The sequence below is a fragment of the Exophiala bonariae genome (assembly GCF_035927105.1).
Source record: "Exophiala bonariae strain CCFEE 5792 chromosome Unknown scaffold_2, whole genome shotgun sequence".
Lineage (NCBI taxonomy): Eukaryota > Fungi > Ascomycota > Eurotiomycetes > Chaetothyriales > Herpotrichiellaceae > Exophiala > Exophiala bonariae.
Window position 1 is genome coordinate 1,448,589 of NW_027042477.1, and position 20,614 is coordinate 1,469,202.

Consider the following 20,614-nt stretch of genomic DNA (forward strand, 5'->3'; position numbering starts at 1 on the left):
ACACGAGAACACGTGACTGCATGTTTCAATTGAGTGAAACTAGCTGCCCTTTGGATCACCCACTCTGTCCCCTCTCCTCCGCTCACTGGCAGGCTCGTGCTTCGAGAATCTTTTCAACAATGGATCTCACCGTACGAGGTACCTCAAATGTCGCTTAGTCCTAAATTTGCCTACTGATACAAGCAATATCGGATAGCCTGATATCAGGGACCCGACCGACCCAGACCCATAGTTATATTGACCCGATTGATTTCATCTCTTACTCGTATCTGCGTCATCAATGTCAATTTGGGCTTTATGGGCCATCACGATTCACGAGTCGCGACGTGGTAAGCGGAAATGCCAGTCCGGGCACTCCTCGTCCCTCGTGCAGCCTGAGCGTGTTGGCATGGCCGAGTTGCCCAGCTAAACTCATCTGGGTTTGTTGTGCACGCCCGTTGCCCTGGGACGTGCTTGACGCGACAGACATCGATTGGCTTCCAACCAGTTTTGGTGTTTTTTAACCTCACCACCTCCCCTGCGGCAAGCCGACGGACCATGCCTTAAAGGGTCTGGCAAGCCTGAATTTCCGGGGGCTCGAGTCCCCTAAAAGGGTGCAACACTGCCGCTAAAGACTCGGTGGCGTTGCCGCTCCACAAATGCTATTCTTGAACCAAATCCCAAAATCCCCTCCGGCCGTCACGACCGGTAACAGTTTCGTCAATTACACCACATTATTCGAGGACACGCCGGGCTCCGCCATTATTGCCTCTCAACCTGCTGTGTCGAAGCCCTCCCTTTTCACACAACATTCCTTGCCTTCTTCCAATAAACAAGTCTACAAACCACTCTCGCTCTACCAGTCGTCTTTGCAGCGTTCATTCAGTGATCTAATTCCTTCAATTCTATTGTTTTCACGTTCTTCACTTTTGCAGACCCCTTCGTTAAACGCCACGCAAAACAACTTTCGCCTTATCCCCCTGATCCCGCAACCTCCGTCCAAGTCCACCATCTCTCACGATTACATGTGTTTGTTTAAGGGTGTACCTTGACCTGGTGATGCAAAAGGAGGATCAATACTGGCCTCAACTCCTTGGGATACTCAACCACATTAAGGACGAGCCACTCCTTCAATAGGGGTACTTCCTTGCCTCACCATGGCCAATCGATACTCGACCTTTTCCAACACGTCCTCTCAAGTCGGTGGTGCTCGTACAGCTGCTCAACAGCCTGCACAGGTCTCGACCACCACTCTCCTTAATGCACTACATGCCGTCTATGCCTCCGGTCAGACCTATCAACTCGATGCCAGTACAAGCATCGCTGTCAACACTTGGGTGTCAGCCAGTAACCCCGATGCTCAAGGCCGAATTGGAGGCACAGTGGATGCGCAAATTGCGTCCAAAGCATGGGAACACGCACGTCGGAGAGCAGAAGATGCATGTATAATTCTTGGGGCTCTTCACCCGTCAACTCCACCACTATTCAATGCCTTTCTGCAGGTGGTTCCTCTCCCTACTCCTCAGATTGCCTACACTGCCTTGACTGCTCTACGACCATTTCTTTCATGTGTCACACCTACAAACCCCACCACTCTTCGACATTCAGCCCTCTCGGCCAGATACACGGTGACGTTGGCAGGAACTGTAACTGGATTTAATCTCGCTCTTTCGGGCTCCGGCATCGATGTGGATCGTGGTCTTCTCAGAGTTCCTTCAGAGCGTGGAAACCGAGCCTTCGACGTCTTCTACTACCTCCTGACTTCTGCTTCCACGCCTAAGGAGCGAGAATACCTTGGCTTGCAACATCCGTCCAAGTACACCCTACTCAACAAATCAGGAACCTACGATCCCCCCTCATATCTCCCAACGGCCGACGATGCTGCCTCTGCCGAAGATTTTCGGAACGCCCTCAAAGCCATTGGCATTAAAGGCGCCGATTTCCGAGGGCTCCTGGCCTCGCTTGCTGGGCTGCTGAAACTAGGCGAAACCACTGGCTTCTTGGTCGACTCGGACGTTCTTGAAGAAATTTGTGAAGATGTTGGTGGACTTATTGGCATTGAGCCCGAGGTGCTCAGCAACAAGTGCAGCACTGATGATCGTGAAGTCATGATCGCAGGCATGTACGAGGCATTGGTAGACTGGGTATTGTCCAAGGCAAACCAGGCTATTGCTGCCGAGCTTCGCTCGGGGGCACTCACTCCAGATTCCGGCAGCGAGAATGCTGATGAGGTAAGCTTGAGTATCGTCGAAATTCCTAGCGAAGCCCTTGCAAAGGCTGTTGCCCTCCGCAATGTCTTTGACGACTCAATGGGCATCAATGTGGAGATGAAGGATGACGGTGTCGAAGTACAGACTGCTGGACACTCCGTGTTGAGAGAGATGCAGTCTGCTGTGTCCGAAGCTGAAGCAGATCTGGGTATAAAGGGTGGGCCTCTCAGTCGCGAAAGAGATCATGACCGTGACAGGAGAGAAGGCATCCTGGAAAAAATCGGCTCGGGAGCTGAAGAAGGCGGTTTTCTTCACACTCTCTTGTACCCTGTGGACGGGGAAGGCCTGAACTTTGGTCGCAAAGGTCGTTTCGACCTGGCAACAACTTTGGCTAGCAGCAGAGTGTGGTATCAACTTTCCCTACATCCGACGGACGAGAACTTGCGCTCGCTTGCCAACCTCTCTTCTGCTACTTCAGCATGGTCCGCCGGCACGGTCTCGCGCCAGCTCCGTGCCTGGAGACTCCCTGAATGGGCCAACCATCGAAACCGGCAGCTTGATTTCACAGCCGACTTTGACGTGGAGGAATTCGTGACCAGATACTCCAGACTAGGCTGCAGAGATGGCAAAGATGGCGTCGAGACTTTTTTGCTGGAGCGTGGCTGGACTAATGGCGAAGTCATCATCGGAAGAGAACGCATATGGATGCGTGAGAGTGCTTGGTGGGAGGCTGAGTCCATGCTGGACATGAAGCCAGTCGATGGAGGTTTTCATGATGATCCAGCCTTTGCCCAACCGACCAATCCATTTCTGTCAAGCTACTCCGGGAATGCACCACACAATGGCAGTGGCTTCTTCCCACCTATGGGTGACAACATGAGCATGCAGGATAGCAGAGACAATCTTTTGGGTATGCATACTGGTGACCGCGCAAAATCCCTTGCACCGACCCAAGCACGAACAGTACAAACACTGGGTGGTGATTACGGTCTTGGTGCTAAAGGAGATGATCGCAAAGATCAATATTGGGACACCGACCTTGGACGCTATGCTGGCGAGCTGGATCCCGAATTCGGCGATCCACGAAACATCGAGTCCAAAAAGACCACTTTTGGTCGACAGGCTTGGGTATCACTAGTATGGGCCCTCACATTTTGGATACCTTCGATATTCTTGAGATTCATTGGTCGAATGAAGCGTCCTGATGTCCGCATGGCATGGCGCGAAAAGGTCGTACTTGTGTTCATCATCTTCCTCATCAACGCCATCATTGTCTTCTGGATTATCTGGTTCGGCAAAATTCTCTGTCCGAACATGGACAAGGCTTTTAATGCAAAGGAAGTGGGCTATCATACAGGCACCAACGACTTCTATGTCAGCATTCGAGGGAAGGTCTATGACATCACGAAATTCTACAAAATCCAACATTCTGATACCAACGCCAAAACCACCTCCGAGAATATGTTGCCTTTCGCTGGGCAAAACCTCGACGCATATTTTCCACCTCCACTCAGTCGAGCGTGCCCTGGTCTCAACATCGACGAGAGCGTCTACCTCCAACATAACAACACGGACGCTATACAGTATCCCAATGCTGTTCATACTTCTGGTCCTCGTCTTCAGCCAGTCCAAAACTCAGCGTTGTATAGCTGGGATTGGTATTCGCAAAGGTTCTTGCCCAAGATCGACGAGTACTACAAAGGTGAACTAGTAGTCACTCGAGGCAATGTTCAGAAACAGGCCAACGACGACCAGAGGCAATGGGTGATAATTAACAAAAGAATATACGATCTTACCGACTATTATTATACGTTGGATCTCCAGAACGGCTTCAACACTTACAAGTTCTTTCCAGACAGTGTATCTGATCTTATTCAACAAAATACCGGCCAAGATATTACCGATAAGTGGGGTACCAATGCTGCTTTCGCCAACAGTCTTAATTGCATGAACCAAGCATTCTACGTCGGCAATACTGATTTTCGAGACTCGCCAAAATGTACAGTGAACAAGTGGTTCCTCCTCGCCTTCACGATCTTGATTGGGACCGTCATTGTAGTGAAATTCTTAGCTGCGTTGCAGCTTGGCTCCAAACGACGACCTTCGCCACAAGACAAATTTGTCATTTGTCAAGTTCCGGCCTATACGGAAGGTGAAGACCATCTCAGAAAATCCTTGGATTCATTAACAGCTCTTCAATATGACAACAAAAGGAAGCTGATATGCGTCATCTGTGACGGCATGATTGTGGGTGGTGGTAATGACAGACCAACCCCCAAAATTGTCCTAGATATTCTTGGGGTTGATCCCAAGATTGACCCACCTGCACTTCCTTTCAGATCCGTTGGGAATGGAAATGAACAACTGAATTATGGCAAGGTTTATTCCGGTTTGTATGAGTACGAGGGCAACGTTGTGCCTTACATCGTTGTCGTCAAGGTCGGAAAGGAATCCGAGCAGTCCAAATCAAAGCCAGGTAATCGAGGAAAACGAGACTCTCAAATTCTTCTAATGCAATTCTTGAATCGGGTACACCACCGGTCTCCCATGGCTCCCCTGGAACTGGAGATGTTTCATCAAATCAACAACATCATTGGTGTAGATCCAGAGCTTTATGAATATCTTTTCATGGTTGACGCCGATACCATGGTGAAAGAAGACTCGCTTAATCGCCTTGTCGCTGCTTGTGCCAATGACGCAAAGATCGTTGGTATCTGTGGTGAAACCAGCTTAGAAAACGAGGAAAGGAGTTGGTGGACCATGATTCAAGTCTACGAGTACTACATCTCACATCATCTCGCCAAAGCGTTCGAATCATTGTTTGGTAGCGTTACCTGTTTGCCCGGATGGTATGTTGAAATTATTCTGATTCTATTCCTCTACTAACTTGCCATAGTTTTTGCATGTACCGGCTTCGAACGGCTGATAAAGGGCGGCCGCTGATCATCTCGGACAAAATAATCACAGAGTATGCCGATTGCGAGGTCGACACATTGCACAAAAAGAATCTCCTGTCTCTCGGTGAAGATCGATACCTCACGACTCTGATGACAAAACACTTCCCATCCATGTCGTTTAAGTTTATTCCTGACGCATACGCTTTGACTGCGGCACCAGAAACATGGTCTGTGCTCCTATCACAGAGACGTCGATGGATCAACTCGACTATCCATAACCTTGCCGAACTCATGTTCTTGAAAGATTTATGTGGATTCTGCTGCTTCTCTATGAGATTTGTGGTCTTCGTTGACCTCTTCGGTACCCTCATCCTTCCAGCAACCTGTTTCTACCTGGGATACCTCATCTACTTGGTGGCTACAGGTACTGCCAGCCAGTTTCCTCTGTTCTCTATCATCATTCTAGCCGCTGTGTATGGTCTTCAAGCAATCATCTTCATTATCAAAAGGCAGTGGCAGCACATTGGCTGGATGATAATTTACATCCTTGCGTATCCCATCTACAGCTTTGTCCTTCCCGTTTACTCCTTTTGGAATCAGGACAACTTTTCCTGGGGAAATACCAGAATTGTCATTGGCGAGAAAGGAGACAAGAAAGTTGTTGCTATTCAGGACGAAGGGTTTGATCCAAGATCGATCCCACTTCAAAGATGGGATGACTATGCGGCAAACAATAAGCTTCCTGGAAGACGAGGTAACACTGGCAGTTACCAGGAGAAGGGATTTGAAACGGCCTATACCGACGATCCGGCAATGATGGAAATGGACGATATGCACTCAAATTACTCTTCAGTGAAGCCAGCAAGCACCATTCTTGCAGGATTCCCTCAGCAGCAACACCCATACATGGCACCCCCTCGATCACCGGCACCCTTTGGCATGACCAACCGAGCAAGTACAATGACAGGTCTAACTCAATTTCAAGATCAACCACACAGCGTACATGGTCGGCAGATGAGCATGATGAGTTTGGGCAGTCAAGCTCGTCTGAAGTCTCCATCTCCAAACCCTTACCATGACCGTAGTCCATATCAGAGTGGGATGCAGCATTCAGTCAGCCGACCTAGCCTTCTGGGGATGGGAACCTCACGACCAGTCTCTACGGTGATGGATTTCCGAACCGTCCCGTCTGCTGGGCCAAGTGACTTTGATATCGTCGACGCCATCCGTGCGGTTCTCGCAGAAGTGGATCTCGACAAGGTGACCAAGAAGCAGGTCAGAGCACTTGTGGAGCAAAGACTTCAGTGTGAAGTTCCTACCGGCGATCGCAGAATTTTCCTAGACAAGGCTATTGATGGTGAACTGGCCAATATGTAGGACAGTCTGTATCATTTTCACGGGGTTTGAACTTTCGGAGTTTGTCATTAAAATGGGTCAAAGACATGGTTACATTGGCATAGGCACAGGATTGAAAACGGCCTGAATGTCAGTTGGAATGGGGAGCGATAAGACCTTGGGCCTGGGTCAAAAAGGGTCAAATGGAGCATTGGCATCATTAATGTTTTTATGGACGAGGATATGATCTCTTGGTTTTGCGTATTACTGAATTAGCCAGTCTTGCTCAGCAGACTGATGGCGGAAATCTTGGATCATCTAGTATAGTATATCTATAGTACATCCATCGAGGGGATTTAATCCTTATTGGAGATATAATCGATACTATTGAGAGGTACTCATTATTACTTTTACTGGAAACCCTTCGCAACCTCATGGGTGCCTAACCAAGACGTTCATTCATGCGTACATGCTCGGCCGAAAAGATTCAAAGATGTGCACCACCAACCCCCTTCTCCGAGTTCAACCTCGATGTGCATTAGTAATACAACCAGGACATCCTATCACTGACAATCCGCGGGCTGCACGCTGGTGGCTTCATCTGCCAGGAGAGCCAGTAGAATGCTTAAAACCCGGCATCAAACCGCACTACTGAACGCAACTACTTGATCGCATCCAATGTCCGTCCCTGTGCATCATTGGGGGTGCTTGATGAATCGCCATATTTGGGGAAATAGCATAATCAGTCAGGCTCGAGGTCTATCGTCACATATAAGTCGGGCTCACCCATCTCTACGACCATCGTCTATCAAGGATAGAATTCACCCCAAGATCATCAATCGGCGTCTATCACAACCGTCAACATCCCGTACCCCAGATTATCGGCGAGCGTCCAGCATGGCTACAGCAGCGACCACTACTAATGGCACCGCCACGAACGGCTCAGCAACCCCGGACATCACGCTTTACACAAACCACGCCTGTCCCTGGGCGCATCGAGCACACATCGCTCTCAAGGAACTCGGCCTACCGTATAAAGAGGAAATCATCGATTTAGACCGCCCTCGCGATCCGTGGTATTTGAAGATTAATCCGGTAAGTTCCTCCTTCATTACTTCATTATATGTCCGCAACATGAACATGCGAGAGAGCAATGGGCGAGATGCATTCGCGCAATTCAGCTCGATTGCATTCCAAGGGATACCTTCAAACTAACAATCCACCTCGTCTTCCCCCCAACAGCGCGGCCTCGTCCCAAGCATCAACTACAACGGCCACATCATCACCGAGTCCGCCACAGTGACACAGTTCCTCGCGGACGCACACCCATCACAACACCTGCTGCCAACATCGGCATCGGAATCCAACGCGCTGTTCCGCGCGCGCGTCGCCTTCTTTGTCGACACATTCATCTCCAAGGCCCTCCCGCAGATCTTCGACGGCTGGAAAGCCCAGGAAGAAGACGCCAAGGACGCCGTGGCAGACGAGATCGTCAGCGTCGTCGTCAAGGAAGTTGAGCCCTTGTTCGACTGGGACACGAAGACCGGGCCGTATTTTGGTGGAAGCGACAAGCCCACGCTTGCCGAGGTATGTTCTTCCCCTATTCTTGTTCCGTCTCCTCCTTTCCCGTGTCCAAGGTCGATGCGTGCTTTGGAATTCGTCACGGATGTTGACCTACCTGCCATACATAGGTTCAAACCGGCCCATTCGTTCTGCGGCTCATCGCGTTCACGAAGCCCGAGTACGGTATCCTGAGCCCGAAGCTCGCCGGCCTGCTGAAGGAGAAAGCACCCAAGTTCACCGCGTGGGCCACGAAGCTGGTCGAGGAGGAGAGCGTCACGTATATCTGGGACGAGAAACTCATTGCCACGAGGACAAAGGAGCGCTTCGCGAAGCTAGCAGCTGCCGCCAAGGTTTAGGTTTGACTGGGTTAGATGTGCGAGTGGTTTTGAAAAGCGGACTTCGCTGCCTGATCTGAACGGCTACGCGCTCCTCTGCTTCAACATTAAACCGTCAAATGTGCTATCATAGTCCTTTATCAAAGTGAATAAATATTGAGAACTCCAATTATTGATTCCAAATGCCGTCATTGACCCCAATATCGTTAGAACGTCAGTGCATAACATAAACCGCCAAAGTCCACAATAGGACTGACAAAATCGAGTCTTCGCTCGTGACGCTACACTTCCACAGTAGCACGACTATGAACCAGGAAGCAACGTCAGCCAGGGAGTTCAACGAAGGATTGGAAGCACGAGAGGAGTGATGTTCGCATGACTTACCAGTAAATGCACCTCACGTTATCTTCCGGAGATGTTGCGACCCATTCGTCAAAGCAATCGAGGTGAGCCTTATTGTGGCAGGTGTCACATGTCCAATTCTGTGCTCGTACGCGACTCAAGCGTGAGAGGCAGATGCCACATTCACTCCGAGAGGACGGGCTGGATCTGGAGGAGACAGACCTGTTTGATGCGGTCGAAGAGGTCGAGGCCCAACTGGAAGAGCTGGATGTGCTTTCTCTGCGTTGGCGTGGTTCTGAGATTGGTCGGAACAGGATCATAGGCAGGTCAGGTTCGTCACCGCTTTCAGAGTCGTTGTCATCGTTGTCTGACTCCGCAGTCTCTACCTCGGAGACATGCGAGGTGTTTTCAACTAGAAGCCGCGTCCTCTCCGGCGAGCCCGTGCTCGAGCTCGTGCTACGGGGTGGAGACTGGGGTATAGGCAGCCCATTTCTTTGATACTCCTCCAGCATCGACTGCATTTGCCGAAGCATCTGAAGAGTCTGCGCTTGTATCTCTAGAGCATTGCGTTCCGATTGGGAAAGCCCGGTGGGAGGATCGATTCGCGTGGACGAAGACTCCCTGTTGCTGACACGTTGTCGGTGTGGTTCTCTTGCAGGCTCGGAAAAACTTTGAGGTTGTCGCCACTGCTCTTGTTGCTGTTGCCTGTGGACATTGGTACGGTGCAATCTTGCTTCCCATTGCTGAGATTTTGCTTCGGCTTGGTCTTGATGCCACCTTTTGCAGTGGAGTAAGTGAGCCACTGCGTTCAACTCTCTTCGTAGGCTCCCAGGATCTGTATTCTGTGCTAAAGCGTTGCAAATCTTTTCGAGACCATTGAGAGCTGCATAGCGAGAGGCTTCCGCAACCGCCATCCCGCAGGTTGGCTTTGCCTTTCCATACCCGATACATGTAGAACGGTCCAGAGGATGTTTGATACCGAGATCTTGGCAAAGGCGGTTTACGGCGGCCATGTTGATGGATATAGAAATTCTGAGATGAAAGCGATCTTATGATGAACTATGCTGAAGGGATTGGTCGATGATGGGAGTGTACGCCATCCAGCAAAGAATTTGCCTTCGTTTTATGCCGTCTGAGAGGCCTTCCACGATTCAGTTGATGGCCTGTGAATATTAAAGCTCGAGTCAAGGCAACACCGCCCAAAGAGGCTGAGGACCGCCAAACTTCGAGCCACCCATGTGACGGCCATGGTAGAACTGAGTTACGTATACACTCAGCCACGGCTGGCCCGGCTTGCAACTCCCATAATGAGCCTCTTCCCGGGGTTTCGAGTGCTGGTTATGCATACTTCGCCTGCTGGAGTCCCGAGACGTACCTATGGTTGGCGGATAGCACAGCTTCCTACTCAACAAGGGCCATATTCCAAGAAATCGTTCAGTGGCTTGCTCTGGACAGCCGGGACTCGACTCGGATTGCGTGACATTGAAAGCCCTAGGCTGAACAGCAAGCGAGTCTTTCAAACGTAAAGTGTCTGAAGACAAAAGCACATGTTTGTGAGGCCTTCATTGCCAGCGAGCATCAGAGCATCACATGGAAGTTCTCCTAGCAGCCGCTGCTGGCTGGACCTCTTCAACAAGGGATTGTAGTGCGACACTCACTGTGGCAGACGACATCAAAACGCAACGATAGCGATGTGGTCGGCAGGAAGGTTGCCCATGATTTTCGACTAAGACGACCGTTATGCAGCCTTGCACCCCCTGATTCATGCTGAGCATGTGGAGAGCTATTCGTGTTGCGCCACTTCTATCGGCGGTTATTTCACGCAGTAAAGTGGCCGCCACGCCCATCATTATTGGCGTGCCAGGTGACCACGAACAAGATCGAGATCGATGATGTTGACATGAGAAACGAAACGTGAGACCATTGATGTTCGGGCGGAGTTTAGGCGGGCATGGAGAGTTCTTAAGTTAGCTACTTAGGCTGGCTTGGTGGGAGTCCACTTGCCTCCACCCCCATCCCTTTCGGCGTGGGGTCCAGCATGAACCTCAATGAAGTGTAGCAGTTGGCATGCCCGCAGATATTTCTTCGTACCCCACAGGTTGAATACCCTGGTGGCCTCATGAAGCCGAGCAGACTGAACTAAGACGGCCACCTAAACCCTGGTAGATAATTGCCCATCTAACAGACGAGAACGTTCTTTGATAGCAGTTGCATGCTCTCCTATCGTCTCCTGGATCAGGTGAAAAGTGAAAATAGAGTCCATACGCGATTTAATCATCATCAGAAGCCTGTCCGTTGTTGAGGAAGCGGACCATTCCGGAAAGCCGGATTCACTCAAGACGCAGCCTTAATTTTCGGTTCCCTCAGGTTTGTAGTGGGACGGTTCACGTGACGGTCCTCAATTGACATTGCTCGCATGAGCCGTGAGTGCATGGACTGTGCTCAGGGAACAATCTAGTTGGCTACTAAGCACTGACCTGCATAGGGCTGGGGAGGGTAGGCAGGGATGGCGAGGATAGGCACAAAAGGAACGAGGAAGTAAGGCTGACTTTTGAGCAAGTTCAATCGTGTAAGAGTAGCATTTGATCACCTGAGTCTACTTATGAGGGTGAATAGACTTGTGATGTCTTCACATGGGTCCTTATGGCCACATCTTCTGCAGCAGGCACCCTTCTAGGTGTTGCTGCAGCTACATGTAGGATATGACCGGTGTGAACTGAGATCCCATGGTGACAGATGCTCCAGACGGATGACAGCAGGTAAAGCGCATTTTTTATGGTCTTGTGCCCAACAGTCTAGCCCTGACTCATTCGTGGACGGTACTCCGGGCTTGATTTCCGAAACGAGGCTTGTTGCCTGGCATCTCAGATGAATTGGTTTCCATGCATGATTGCCTTAGTGTCATTATCATAGAGGTACTTCTGTGTGAACATTCGTGTCTTGGCGGGCCCAAGATAGGCAGGAAATAGGTATTAGGCACCCATCAGCCGGGGTACTCTCGCCTAGTCATATCTTCGAAGGGATTTGGATTTGTTCTCCCTCCACGGGAGAAGAGTGGGGACTAAAATGTATGGGATCCACACAACTTAGCGAGGAAAAGACGTTGGTGTATTGAGAATTCATAAGTCATTTCATATAAGCGGGTGAGTTGAGGTGAAAGTAGCAACACTGAATACATTGAGCGAGTGGACTTCGCGAGTCCGCTCAATTGGCGAGTGCGTGAGAATGTAAGGAAAAAATAATTCAGTCTGGTTTCTGAGAGGTGAAGACAACAACTTCGCGACGGTGGACCCCAACTTTCCGCCAGACCCTTATGGTTGATTGAGTGGTGATCATGGCGGCAATCCCGCGATAGATATGAGAATGAAAAGCAGAGTGAAGTTGGCCCCAGCCCATACTGACCAGTCTCATCGTATCATGTCTCTCGATCAGGAGAAGACCAGAATCATCGCAGCTGATGGTTACATTACCGTCTGGTACCTCGAGGTCTCTTACCGCGAGGTTGACGGTGCCGAGCGGTGTCTTTCCGAGAGCCTAAAGTTATGGAATGTGGTGTTGTAGTTAAAATTAGGCCTCAGATGACCAGGCGCGAACGAGCCATTCCCGAAATCCTTCGGGGCGAAAACTGACCAGTTGGTTCAGATTTGTACTGACAAAGTCGAATCGACCTTCGGCTGTAGCGATGAGACTGTGAACTCGGGCCTCTCTAGAGCGATCGCCAATGGCACGAGCATATGTTAGGGAGTCCTGTAGTGAGCTTTGAGTATGTCCAGAGATCTCAAAAGAACGGCCTATTACTTCATTAGCTAATATACTATACAACGATGGATAGCTTGGCGCAATCCTTTGTATCAACCTACCTCGGACTTGCTCTGCTACAGCGATGACTTCCCTGGCGTTCATACGTTCACCACGTAGCCGAAATTCTCTTGGCCACGAAGAAAGATCCAAAGCCTCGACAATGAATCTGGCGACATCTCTGGCAGAGGTCATACAGATAGACGCGGGTTGTGTTGAGGTACTCTGAAAGGGCATTTGTGCCTTCCCAGTCCGAAAATTAAAGAGAAAGTCCCCTTCTTGACCGAAAGCGCTATGTAGCCCAATCTGTGAGTTGGCAAGTCCGCCGGGGGCAAATCGCTCGTAGAAAATTCCGCAAGTGAATACGGTAAACCTCATGCCTGTAGACTCCAACTGGTGAAGTCTTAGAATAGCCGCGCGTCTTCCACCGTCGAGGGAGTCATTTGGAGGACGCAGGGAAGGAGGGCCACAGAACTCGGAAGGTACGAATCGACGAATATGAGCCCCTGCAGCTGCATCGATAAGAGCAAGTTGAGCGTTTCCGCTAATTGTGGAGATTACAGTGTCAACACCAGCGAGCTTGAACCGAAGAGCTGAAGCATTAGAGTAGTCGACCTGAAAAGGAACCAGATTAGCAAAGAAACAAGTCTGTTGGGGTTAACCTGACACATGTTGAAGCAGATATGAAAGTGGGAGGAGTACATCGTGGCAGCACGGATGCTGATGCTGGAGAGCTCCGGGAATACAAGGACTGCTAACGGCGTATTTTATCACCCAGAGAGCCGTTGTGGGTAGTGAAAATACCACGAGATTGATTCCAAGGAGGAGACACCCAGAAGGAGACGGCACTTACTTGCATGACCTGCCACCCCCTTGCCTGAAGACCCGGACTTGGCTGTGCTGTCATTAGCCTCTAGCTGCTCCATAAGACCAAACATACCCGTCTGGAGAGTATCACAAACTGGTGTGAAGTAGTTGTAGCAATACTGTTGGCGATGAACTGGGCAAGCCCGTTGGTACCGACGATGGCGACTTTAATCATCGCTGCAGGTTGATCTCGAGGAGAATGATGCATCCTGGACTTGTCTGAAATCATGGTTATCAAGTACTGGCATCGCTCAAGAACGACTCGCCTTCTATGAGTCAAAAATACCACGACATCGTCACCAATGTGCAGAGAACCAAAGGAAATACTGTGACCTGCCTGTTGATGGCTAAAAATGATGAATTGCGTCTCATGTAAACTGGCCTTCTCTCACGGGATAGGGCTGCTGCAATATTTAGTCCAAGACTGTGGACCAGGAAAATGCCCAAGATCGACAAATGACGCCTGGACTTCGCAACGTTGGGAGTGGGCTTGCAACACGAGACGGGAGGAACGCAGGTTCCCGACCCATTATTGCCAATTACGCTGACCATGCTTGGTGACTTGTTAGGCAGCACGACCATAGTGACGCTTGGTTCTGCGGGTTCAACCCGAAGCAGTCGAAATTCGGTGCCGGTAATTTGAATTCCTGGGCAGACTCTGGTTGGTACAATAACGAAACCGGTGTCGACGAGCCGATAAGTCTGATGAACGAGAGGCCAGGAGATTTCCCGGCAAAGCAGTACAGGAGAAGGCAGGTTTTTGCGAGGGTGATTTCGGTTGAAAATAGCCACGAGGAGGGTCGATCGCGTTCGCAGAGAAGTGTTTTGGAGGTGAAATCCAATGAATTGGACCCAAGGCTTCGGGTGGTGCACAATACGGACAAAGGTTCCTGGTTGGTAGTATTCGTACATTTGTGTACCAGGTTGTAAAACAACAAGATGAGTGGTCAGCCCTATTAGGCGACCAGTGGAAGCAATCCCAATAATGTCGCAATGGAAAAGCATACCAGTTTGCGACTGGGGCATTGCGCTACAGGGGTGTGCCGCCTGATGTGGACCCCCTGTGAACGAGAGCCTCGCACTCTGCTGCACGGCACTTTGGGGCCACCAAGTGACCGAAAGTATTAGCAAAGCCAGTGTTCGAGACTCGCAGATCAACATGATCGATCGAGTGCAACACTGACGATTGCACTGTAGACTTGGTTTGCAGAAAGTGATCACTAAGCTTACATATTGCCTCGGCCCCAAGACGGGCTCGTCGAGCGACAACAAAGTCACGTGCAATCGTGTACAAACGCGCGCATTAGTCAGCCGTTGCAAGCAACTGACTCAACAACAACCCGATGCTGACTGTCCAACAGAGCCAGAGACATGGCTCTCTCGGACCGACGGGTTGATGATAATTCGAAATCTGACATGAGGGCTATGTGACCAAGGATGATCTCTGAAAATGATAAACCACGGGAGACTTCAAGTCGGAGAAGCTTCAATCAAAAAGACCACTTACTGGGGCTCGTATCCCGACCGGATACGAGTGTGTTTTGGTACTTTCGGTGCGGTGCGTGCTTCCGTCAATTTTCAAAATTTGTTTGCAAAAGTGGACCGTGTTCGCTGGAGGGTGAGAAAGATCCGTAGCCGTCTGACGTTTGTGAGTGGTCCGACGATAGACTTGTAGACATCAATCACTTGGACTGGCGTTACGTCTGTGGGTTGTTGCTTAAGCCCATGTGCTAGGGATCTTGGGTAGTGTTACCAATGCAATGCGATGCAACTTTGTGATCTGGGCAGGATTATTTTCAAGTGGGACTTATTGGGACCTATTACTAGACGACGACCTGTCCAGCAAGATCTGGTCGATGAGATGAACTCGAGTTCTCGAGCTCGAGCTCGAGCTCGAACTTCGAAGGGAGACTGCCAAGAAGTGACTGCCCAGGTGCAGTGGTGTCGAAAATGATGCCCTCCGGGAGCCCACTATTCACTATTAGTTAGTAACTCTAGTTAGTCCGCACGACGCGCTTTGGGGTTTGTGGCGCTGACGCGTTGAGATGATCCCCACGTCCAATCCAAGTCTGGCACGTTGACCTGGTTCTCTTCACCTTCAACCACCAGGTTCTTCCTACCATCTCTTCCATCATCGTCGCCATTTGCCCACATATCCCAAGCAAATATGGCTGGTACCGTTCAAGAGGCGTCTGATCCTCAACTTGGTGCACAGTACTCTTTTCAACTGCTCCCTCCCACGTCCACGCCCTCGGATCACTCGTCTCTGAATAAGAGCAGAAGACGGCGGACAAGGTATAATCGAGTCACCAAGCTCACATATTGCTCCAGACAGAATTACTGACTGCTCCTTAGCCCTAGGGACAATGCCATTCTTGCAACTGCTTACGAGAGGAACTCGAAGCCGGACAAGGCTGAACGAGCCTTGATTGTTAGCCAGGTCGAACTCGGCGAAAAGGAAGTCCAAGTACTTACTATCTATACCTCATTTTTCTTGACGCACAAAATATTGACTATTACCTTCTTAGATCTGGTTTCAGAACCGACGCCAGAATGATCGCCGCAAATCAAAGCCTTTACAACCCCACGAACTGGTAGCCCACTTGCGCACTCATGGTTCGAATCCCGCTTTGCATCACCTGGGATCACCTTCTCCTGGAAACGATTTGCCATCTCAACATACCAGTCCAAGACATTCCCTTGCTCCTATCGAGGTTCCGGCTCGCCCGGCATCCAGGGCATCCAGTATTCACGACCTACTCAATCCATCTTCATCAGCAGACACAACCATCGGAACCGGCTCCTCCCAAGTCACAGCCGCTCCCTCTACACCTCCTTCAAGCTTGGAAGAGCAAACTAAGGTCGCTAGTCCCGACCAGATAGGACAGGGAGTAACTGAGTCTGATGGTAACGAGAGTACCAGTGAGCAAGGAAGTGCACGGAAGCGAGATCACGATGAGATGTCTGGAGCCAAGGACAAAATACTCACCAGTCCAGTCGTCCAGGAGCCCCAAAAAGATCCCCAAGCAAAGGAGCCCTTTGCGCGAAGCTCAAGCATGGTACGATTAGCCATGACTGCTGATGGAGCCGTAAAAATCCGCACCAATAACGAGCCAACCCCCTCACCCGAAAAGCCACGCACGCTGCCTGCCCCCGTCCCTCAAAGCACGGCACGAGCAAGTTTTTCGAGGAGCAAGAGTGCCATCAGTGATGCAGAAGCCTTTCGGCAATCTGTGCAAGGACAAGCTAAGACCCCTGGAGCTGGATTTGGTCGATCTCGTGATTCCAGAACCTGGGAATTTTATTGCGACAGTACTGCTAAAGACGCTCTGTCAATTCAGGCCGAAGCGGAGACAGCTGGATCCGCCGTGAGTGCCATCAATCTTGTCCGATCAAACAGCTTCAAGTCCCGTACGCAGGCACTCAGTCCCTCCATATCCAAGACCAATGGACGTACAAGTGTGATCTCAAGGGATGGTAAATCGAAACTGGCACGGACAAAATCCTCACTGGGCCGACTGCAAAGTCGTTCGGCGGAAAACCCTGGTGATGGCCTGAAATCCCAGCACCTTCGATCTCCATCAGGAGATTCCGACAAAGAGAATTGGGCGCCAGGAACCCGAGCCTCTGTCAACCCTCTCCGCCGCACAGAACCCAGCTTGAGCGCCCGACCACCACTTCAAGCAAACGAAAGTGTCATTTTCCGAGATGCAACTCCGGCTTCTCAACGATCGCGCGTGAATGGCAATCTACCCGGAACTACACAGCCATCACCAAGCAAAGAAAAAGCCAAGGGCGAAGAGCTTGATTGTGTTCAAGGACTACTCTCTCTCAGCCAAGGAGCATGGAGATGATTGTTTTGACGACCGTGCTTTCTTGTGATGGTTTACGATGATGGAAAGGAAAAAAATTGGCCTGGATAGCCCATATGTGCCCAAACTGTATCATTACCTAAAATCTGTCATGATTCGACAGTATGCGTCAGAATTAACCGCACACCATGTTTGCGTATTGTGATTATGTGTCTGCAACTGGTAACAGTCAGTCAGAAGGAGACCATGTCCACCCTAATTAAGAAATTTTCAATACTACCGTCTTGCTCTGAATCGTTTACACTCTAGATAGAACCTGGTGCTGTGCAAGGCTCTTGCTCGCACGATTTTGAGTATCGGAAACCGTTCAACATTGAACGAAGTAAACCAATGACAATATGGAACAGCAATTTTTCCAACATGCACACCTCACGTATTGATTCAAGAGCTGCAAGTACCACTAATCAATTCCTGTCCACACGGCTCACCGAAACGCTGGCTGGAACCCACCATCATTTGCGATAAGTTGACTTCGGTCGAAGGCAGTGTACCGAGCGACCGAGCGAGAGCGCTTATTTAACTCTTGTCGAGGGAAAAATTCCCAGGCACCTCATCTCGACTAACTTCCTTGCTCTCCACTAAGAGTTAGGGCGACTGGATCTAGAGAGTATATAAGGTAGAGGAGAACCATGCTAGGCTAAATATCTCTGTTCCAAGTACAACGCCACCCCACGCGTCCTCAACGGCTGTTCTCCGAGACTCGATCCAACAATCTGGTGAGCAACCCACCCAATCCCTACGATTCAAATGCGAGCACCACAATCAGCAACCGCAACAGCGCGGCATGTGGCCGTAATCGGGGCCGGGATGGCGGGGCTGCGATGCTCGATCGTGCTGGCGCGCAGCGGGATGCAAGTGACGCTGATCGAGGCGCGCGACCGCGTCGGCGGCCGCATCCACCAGCAGCGCTGCGGCGGACACCTCGTCGACATGGGCCCGAACTGGATCCACGGAACGGCGGGCAATCCGATCAGTGCCATCGCGGAGAAAACGAATGCCGTCGTCGTGAGTCCCGACGAGGATGGCGCGCTGTTTGATTCGGACGGCAGGAGGCGGCCAGCGGAGCAGGCGAATGCTCTTTCCGCCGAGATTTGGGCCCTGATTGCTGATGCGTTTAAGTATTCTGAGGAGAAGGGGCGGCAGATTGGTGCTGGTGTTAGTCTGTTTGAGTATGTGAGGGCGAGGGTTGATGGGGAGTTGGATTTGGATGGTGGTGGGAGGGATGAGGCTGGGATTGCGAGGCGGCAGAAACTGAACCTGGACAGGGCGGATCTCCTGCGTGAGGTCGAGAAATGGGGTCCCTTTGTCGGGGATCCCGTGCAGCGTCAGAGTCTGAGGTTCTTCTGGCTGGAAGAGTGTATCGAGGGCGAGAATGTCTTTGTTGCGAGCACTTATCGTGATATCCTGGCGGAGGTGTGGCAGTCGGCGTTGGAGGAGCAGCAACGTGGTCATCTGAAGGTCCAGCTCGAGACGGAAGTTATTCATGTTGAGTTGCTGTCTGAAGGGGCTCAGAGCGAGGGAGGTAAAGTGAGGATCACGACTGCGGCGAGCGAGAAGCAGACCTTCGACGACGTCGTCGTCACGGCGCCGCTCGGATGGCTGAAAAGGAATAAAGATAATGTGTTCACGCCGGCGCTTCCGGCAAGGTTGTCTCAAGCAATCGACAATATCAACTATGGCCGTCTGGAAAAGCTCTACGTTACGTTTCCATCGGCGTTCTGGCTCGGCAAGGACGGTGGCGACACATCCAGCCACCCGTTGTTCACTCAGTTCCATGATCCCAACTACATTGAACATCCAGTTTCCGACGGAGCCTGGAACCAGGAGATCATGAGCCTCGCCCACCTACCAGGTTTGACCGCACAGCCCACGCTGTTGTTCTACATCTACGGTCCATGTGCGTCCTGGATCGTTGCGCAAGTGAAGGACCTCACACCTCACTCGGATGCTTACAATGCTGTGCTCACAGCGTTTGCGGAACCATTTTACAGTCGTTTGCCACATTACTCTCCCAGTACGGATGAAGCTTGCCGCCCAAGTGCCTTCCTCATGACACAGTGGCAGAACGATCGCTTCGCCGGACATGGGAGCTACTCGAATTTTCAAATTGGCCTGGAGAAGGGAGACGAGGACATTGAGGTTATGAGAGATAGTGGAGGGTTGGGCGAAGCTGGGGGTCTGTGGTTGGCGGGTGAGCATACGGCGCCCTTTGTCGCGTTGGGGACGACAACGGGTGCGTATTGGAGTGGTGAGGCCGTTGCTGGGCGGATTCTCGCACGGTACGGGGTTGAAAAGGTGGAGGACGAGGAGACGTTTGAGCAGTATGGCCAGAGGAAGGATGTTTCCGGCCAGAAGAACGGCGCAGATGCGGCGAATCTGAATGGTTTGGCTGTTTAAGATGGTGCTATACATCACCAGGGCATTGATGATAGAATAATGTACCACTACAGGTGTGATTTGGACACTCAACTCAGCTTTGGGTATGATGGGTTACGAAGATGATGACGAACGAGCAGTGTCTGGTCCGCTCTCCCGGAATGTCTTGTCGTGCAATCTGACGTGAGAATGAAACTCTGGCGCCGTTATTCATATTGCCCATCCCGATGACGGGGCTCCTTGTGAGCACTATGATACTAAAACTTTGGGCATTCGTAAGACTTTCCAAATGGCCAAGATTAATACACTCCAAGGTCGAGGCTAAACTCAGGCTCCTAGAGCTCGCAACTCTGTGGACACCACCATGGTTAGCATATTTGCGTGTCTCGCTTCAGGAGGTGAGTCGGGGTTCAAAATGTTGGCTTACCTTTCTCGATCGCCTCCATTTTCTCTGCGTGGCTCGGCTTGGATCCAAGACTCAACATCTGATCTGTCTGCATCATTCAGTCGTCGAGATTGGGACTGTACTGGTTGAACTTGAGGTTCAGTTGCTGTTAAACCCAATTGAGATTAAAAAGGAAGGCAATGTAGGTTGTCGTGAAACAAGCCGACTTACATCGAGCAGTGATCACGCCAGTATCATCCCGAATATCCCCCAGCACCGCTTCAGAGGGTTGTCCATAGTCTAATTGTCCCTATGAGCTGCATTGTGCGCGCTCACGTTGTTCAGTATCGCGTTGAATGTTTGTCAATCGGCGTCCCGATCGCTTTCGAGACTTGGCTACGCGTGCACCGCAAGCATTCCGAATGATTGTGGTGGCCTCGAGACCTGATTTGCGACCATGGCGTCGACTCTGAAGTGTCGTTTGAGGCTCTTTCGAATGGGTGTTGGAGGATTAAATATGGTGTGCGGAGAGGGCAGGTACTGGAGTATCACGACCTCCACCATGAGTGTTTCAATTTTCTGCCGATACGCCTGTCGTTGCTGGCAATGTTACTGAAGAGACGAGCAAACTCAGGCCGATTAGACGTCGTTGACG

The 20,614-nt window shown here is 50.8% G+C and overlaps 6 protein-coding genes across 6 annotated transcripts; 4 read left to right on the top strand and 2 right to left on the bottom strand.

Annotated features, from left to right (window-relative positions):
• Positions 1 to 1,136: 1,136 nt before the first annotated feature.
• Positions 1,137 to 6,463, top strand: LTR84_005045 (uncharacterized protein; the record flags this gene model as incomplete). The annotated part of the gene is made up of 2 exons (XM_064848617.1): positions 1,137 to 5,038; positions 5,086 to 6,463. 2 exons carry the CDS (start codon positions 1,137 to 1,139, stop codon positions 6,461 to 6,463), a joined length of 5,280 nt encoding a protein of 1,759 aa, XP_064711241.1.
• An 855-nt stretch (positions 6,464 to 7,318) lies between these two features.
• LTR84_005046 (uncharacterized protein) lies at positions 7,319 to 8,340 on the top strand (the record flags this gene model as incomplete). Its single annotated transcript, XM_064848618.1, has 3 exons — positions 7,319 to 7,516; positions 7,664 to 8,008; positions 8,113 to 8,340. The coding sequence occupies 3 exons, from the start codon at positions 7,319 to 7,321 to the stop codon at positions 8,338 to 8,340; spliced, it is 771 nt and encodes a 256-aa protein (XP_064711242.1).
• A 359-nt stretch (positions 8,341 to 8,699) lies between these two features.
• On the bottom strand, positions 8,700 to 9,674 carry LTR84_005047 (uncharacterized protein; the record flags this gene model as incomplete). Its single annotated transcript, XM_064848619.1, has 1 exon — positions 8,700 to 9,674. One exon carries the CDS (start codon positions 9,672 to 9,674, stop codon positions 8,700 to 8,702), a length of 975 nt encoding a protein of 324 aa, XP_064711243.1.
• Positions 9,675 to 12,228: 2,554 nt separating this feature from the next.
• On the bottom strand, positions 12,229 to 13,501 carry LTR84_005048 (uncharacterized protein; the record flags this gene model as incomplete). The annotated part of the gene is made up of 4 exons (XM_064848620.1): positions 12,229 to 12,452; positions 12,522 to 13,074; positions 13,313 to 13,354; positions 13,400 to 13,501. The coding sequence occupies 4 exons, from the start codon at positions 13,499 to 13,501 to the stop codon at positions 12,229 to 12,231; spliced, it is 921 nt and encodes a 306-aa protein (XP_064711244.1).
• Positions 13,502 to 15,493: 1,992 nt separating this feature from the next.
• On the top strand, positions 15,494 to 17,180 carry LTR84_005049 (uncharacterized protein; the record flags this gene model as incomplete). The annotated part of the gene is made up of 3 exons (XM_064848621.1): positions 15,494 to 15,621; positions 15,682 to 15,793; positions 15,855 to 17,180. The coding sequence occupies 3 exons, from the start codon at positions 15,494 to 15,496 to the stop codon at positions 17,178 to 17,180; spliced, it is 1,566 nt and encodes a 521-aa protein (XP_064711245.1).
• Positions 17,181 to 17,945: 765 nt separating this feature from the next.
• Positions 17,946 to 19,595, top strand: LTR84_005050 (uncharacterized protein; the record flags this gene model as incomplete). The annotated part of the gene is made up of 1 exon (XM_064848622.1): positions 17,946 to 19,595. The coding sequence occupies one exon, from the start codon at positions 17,946 to 17,948 to the stop codon at positions 19,593 to 19,595; it is 1,650 nt and encodes a 549-aa protein (XP_064711246.1).
• Positions 19,596 to 20,614: the final 1,019 nt, after the last annotated feature.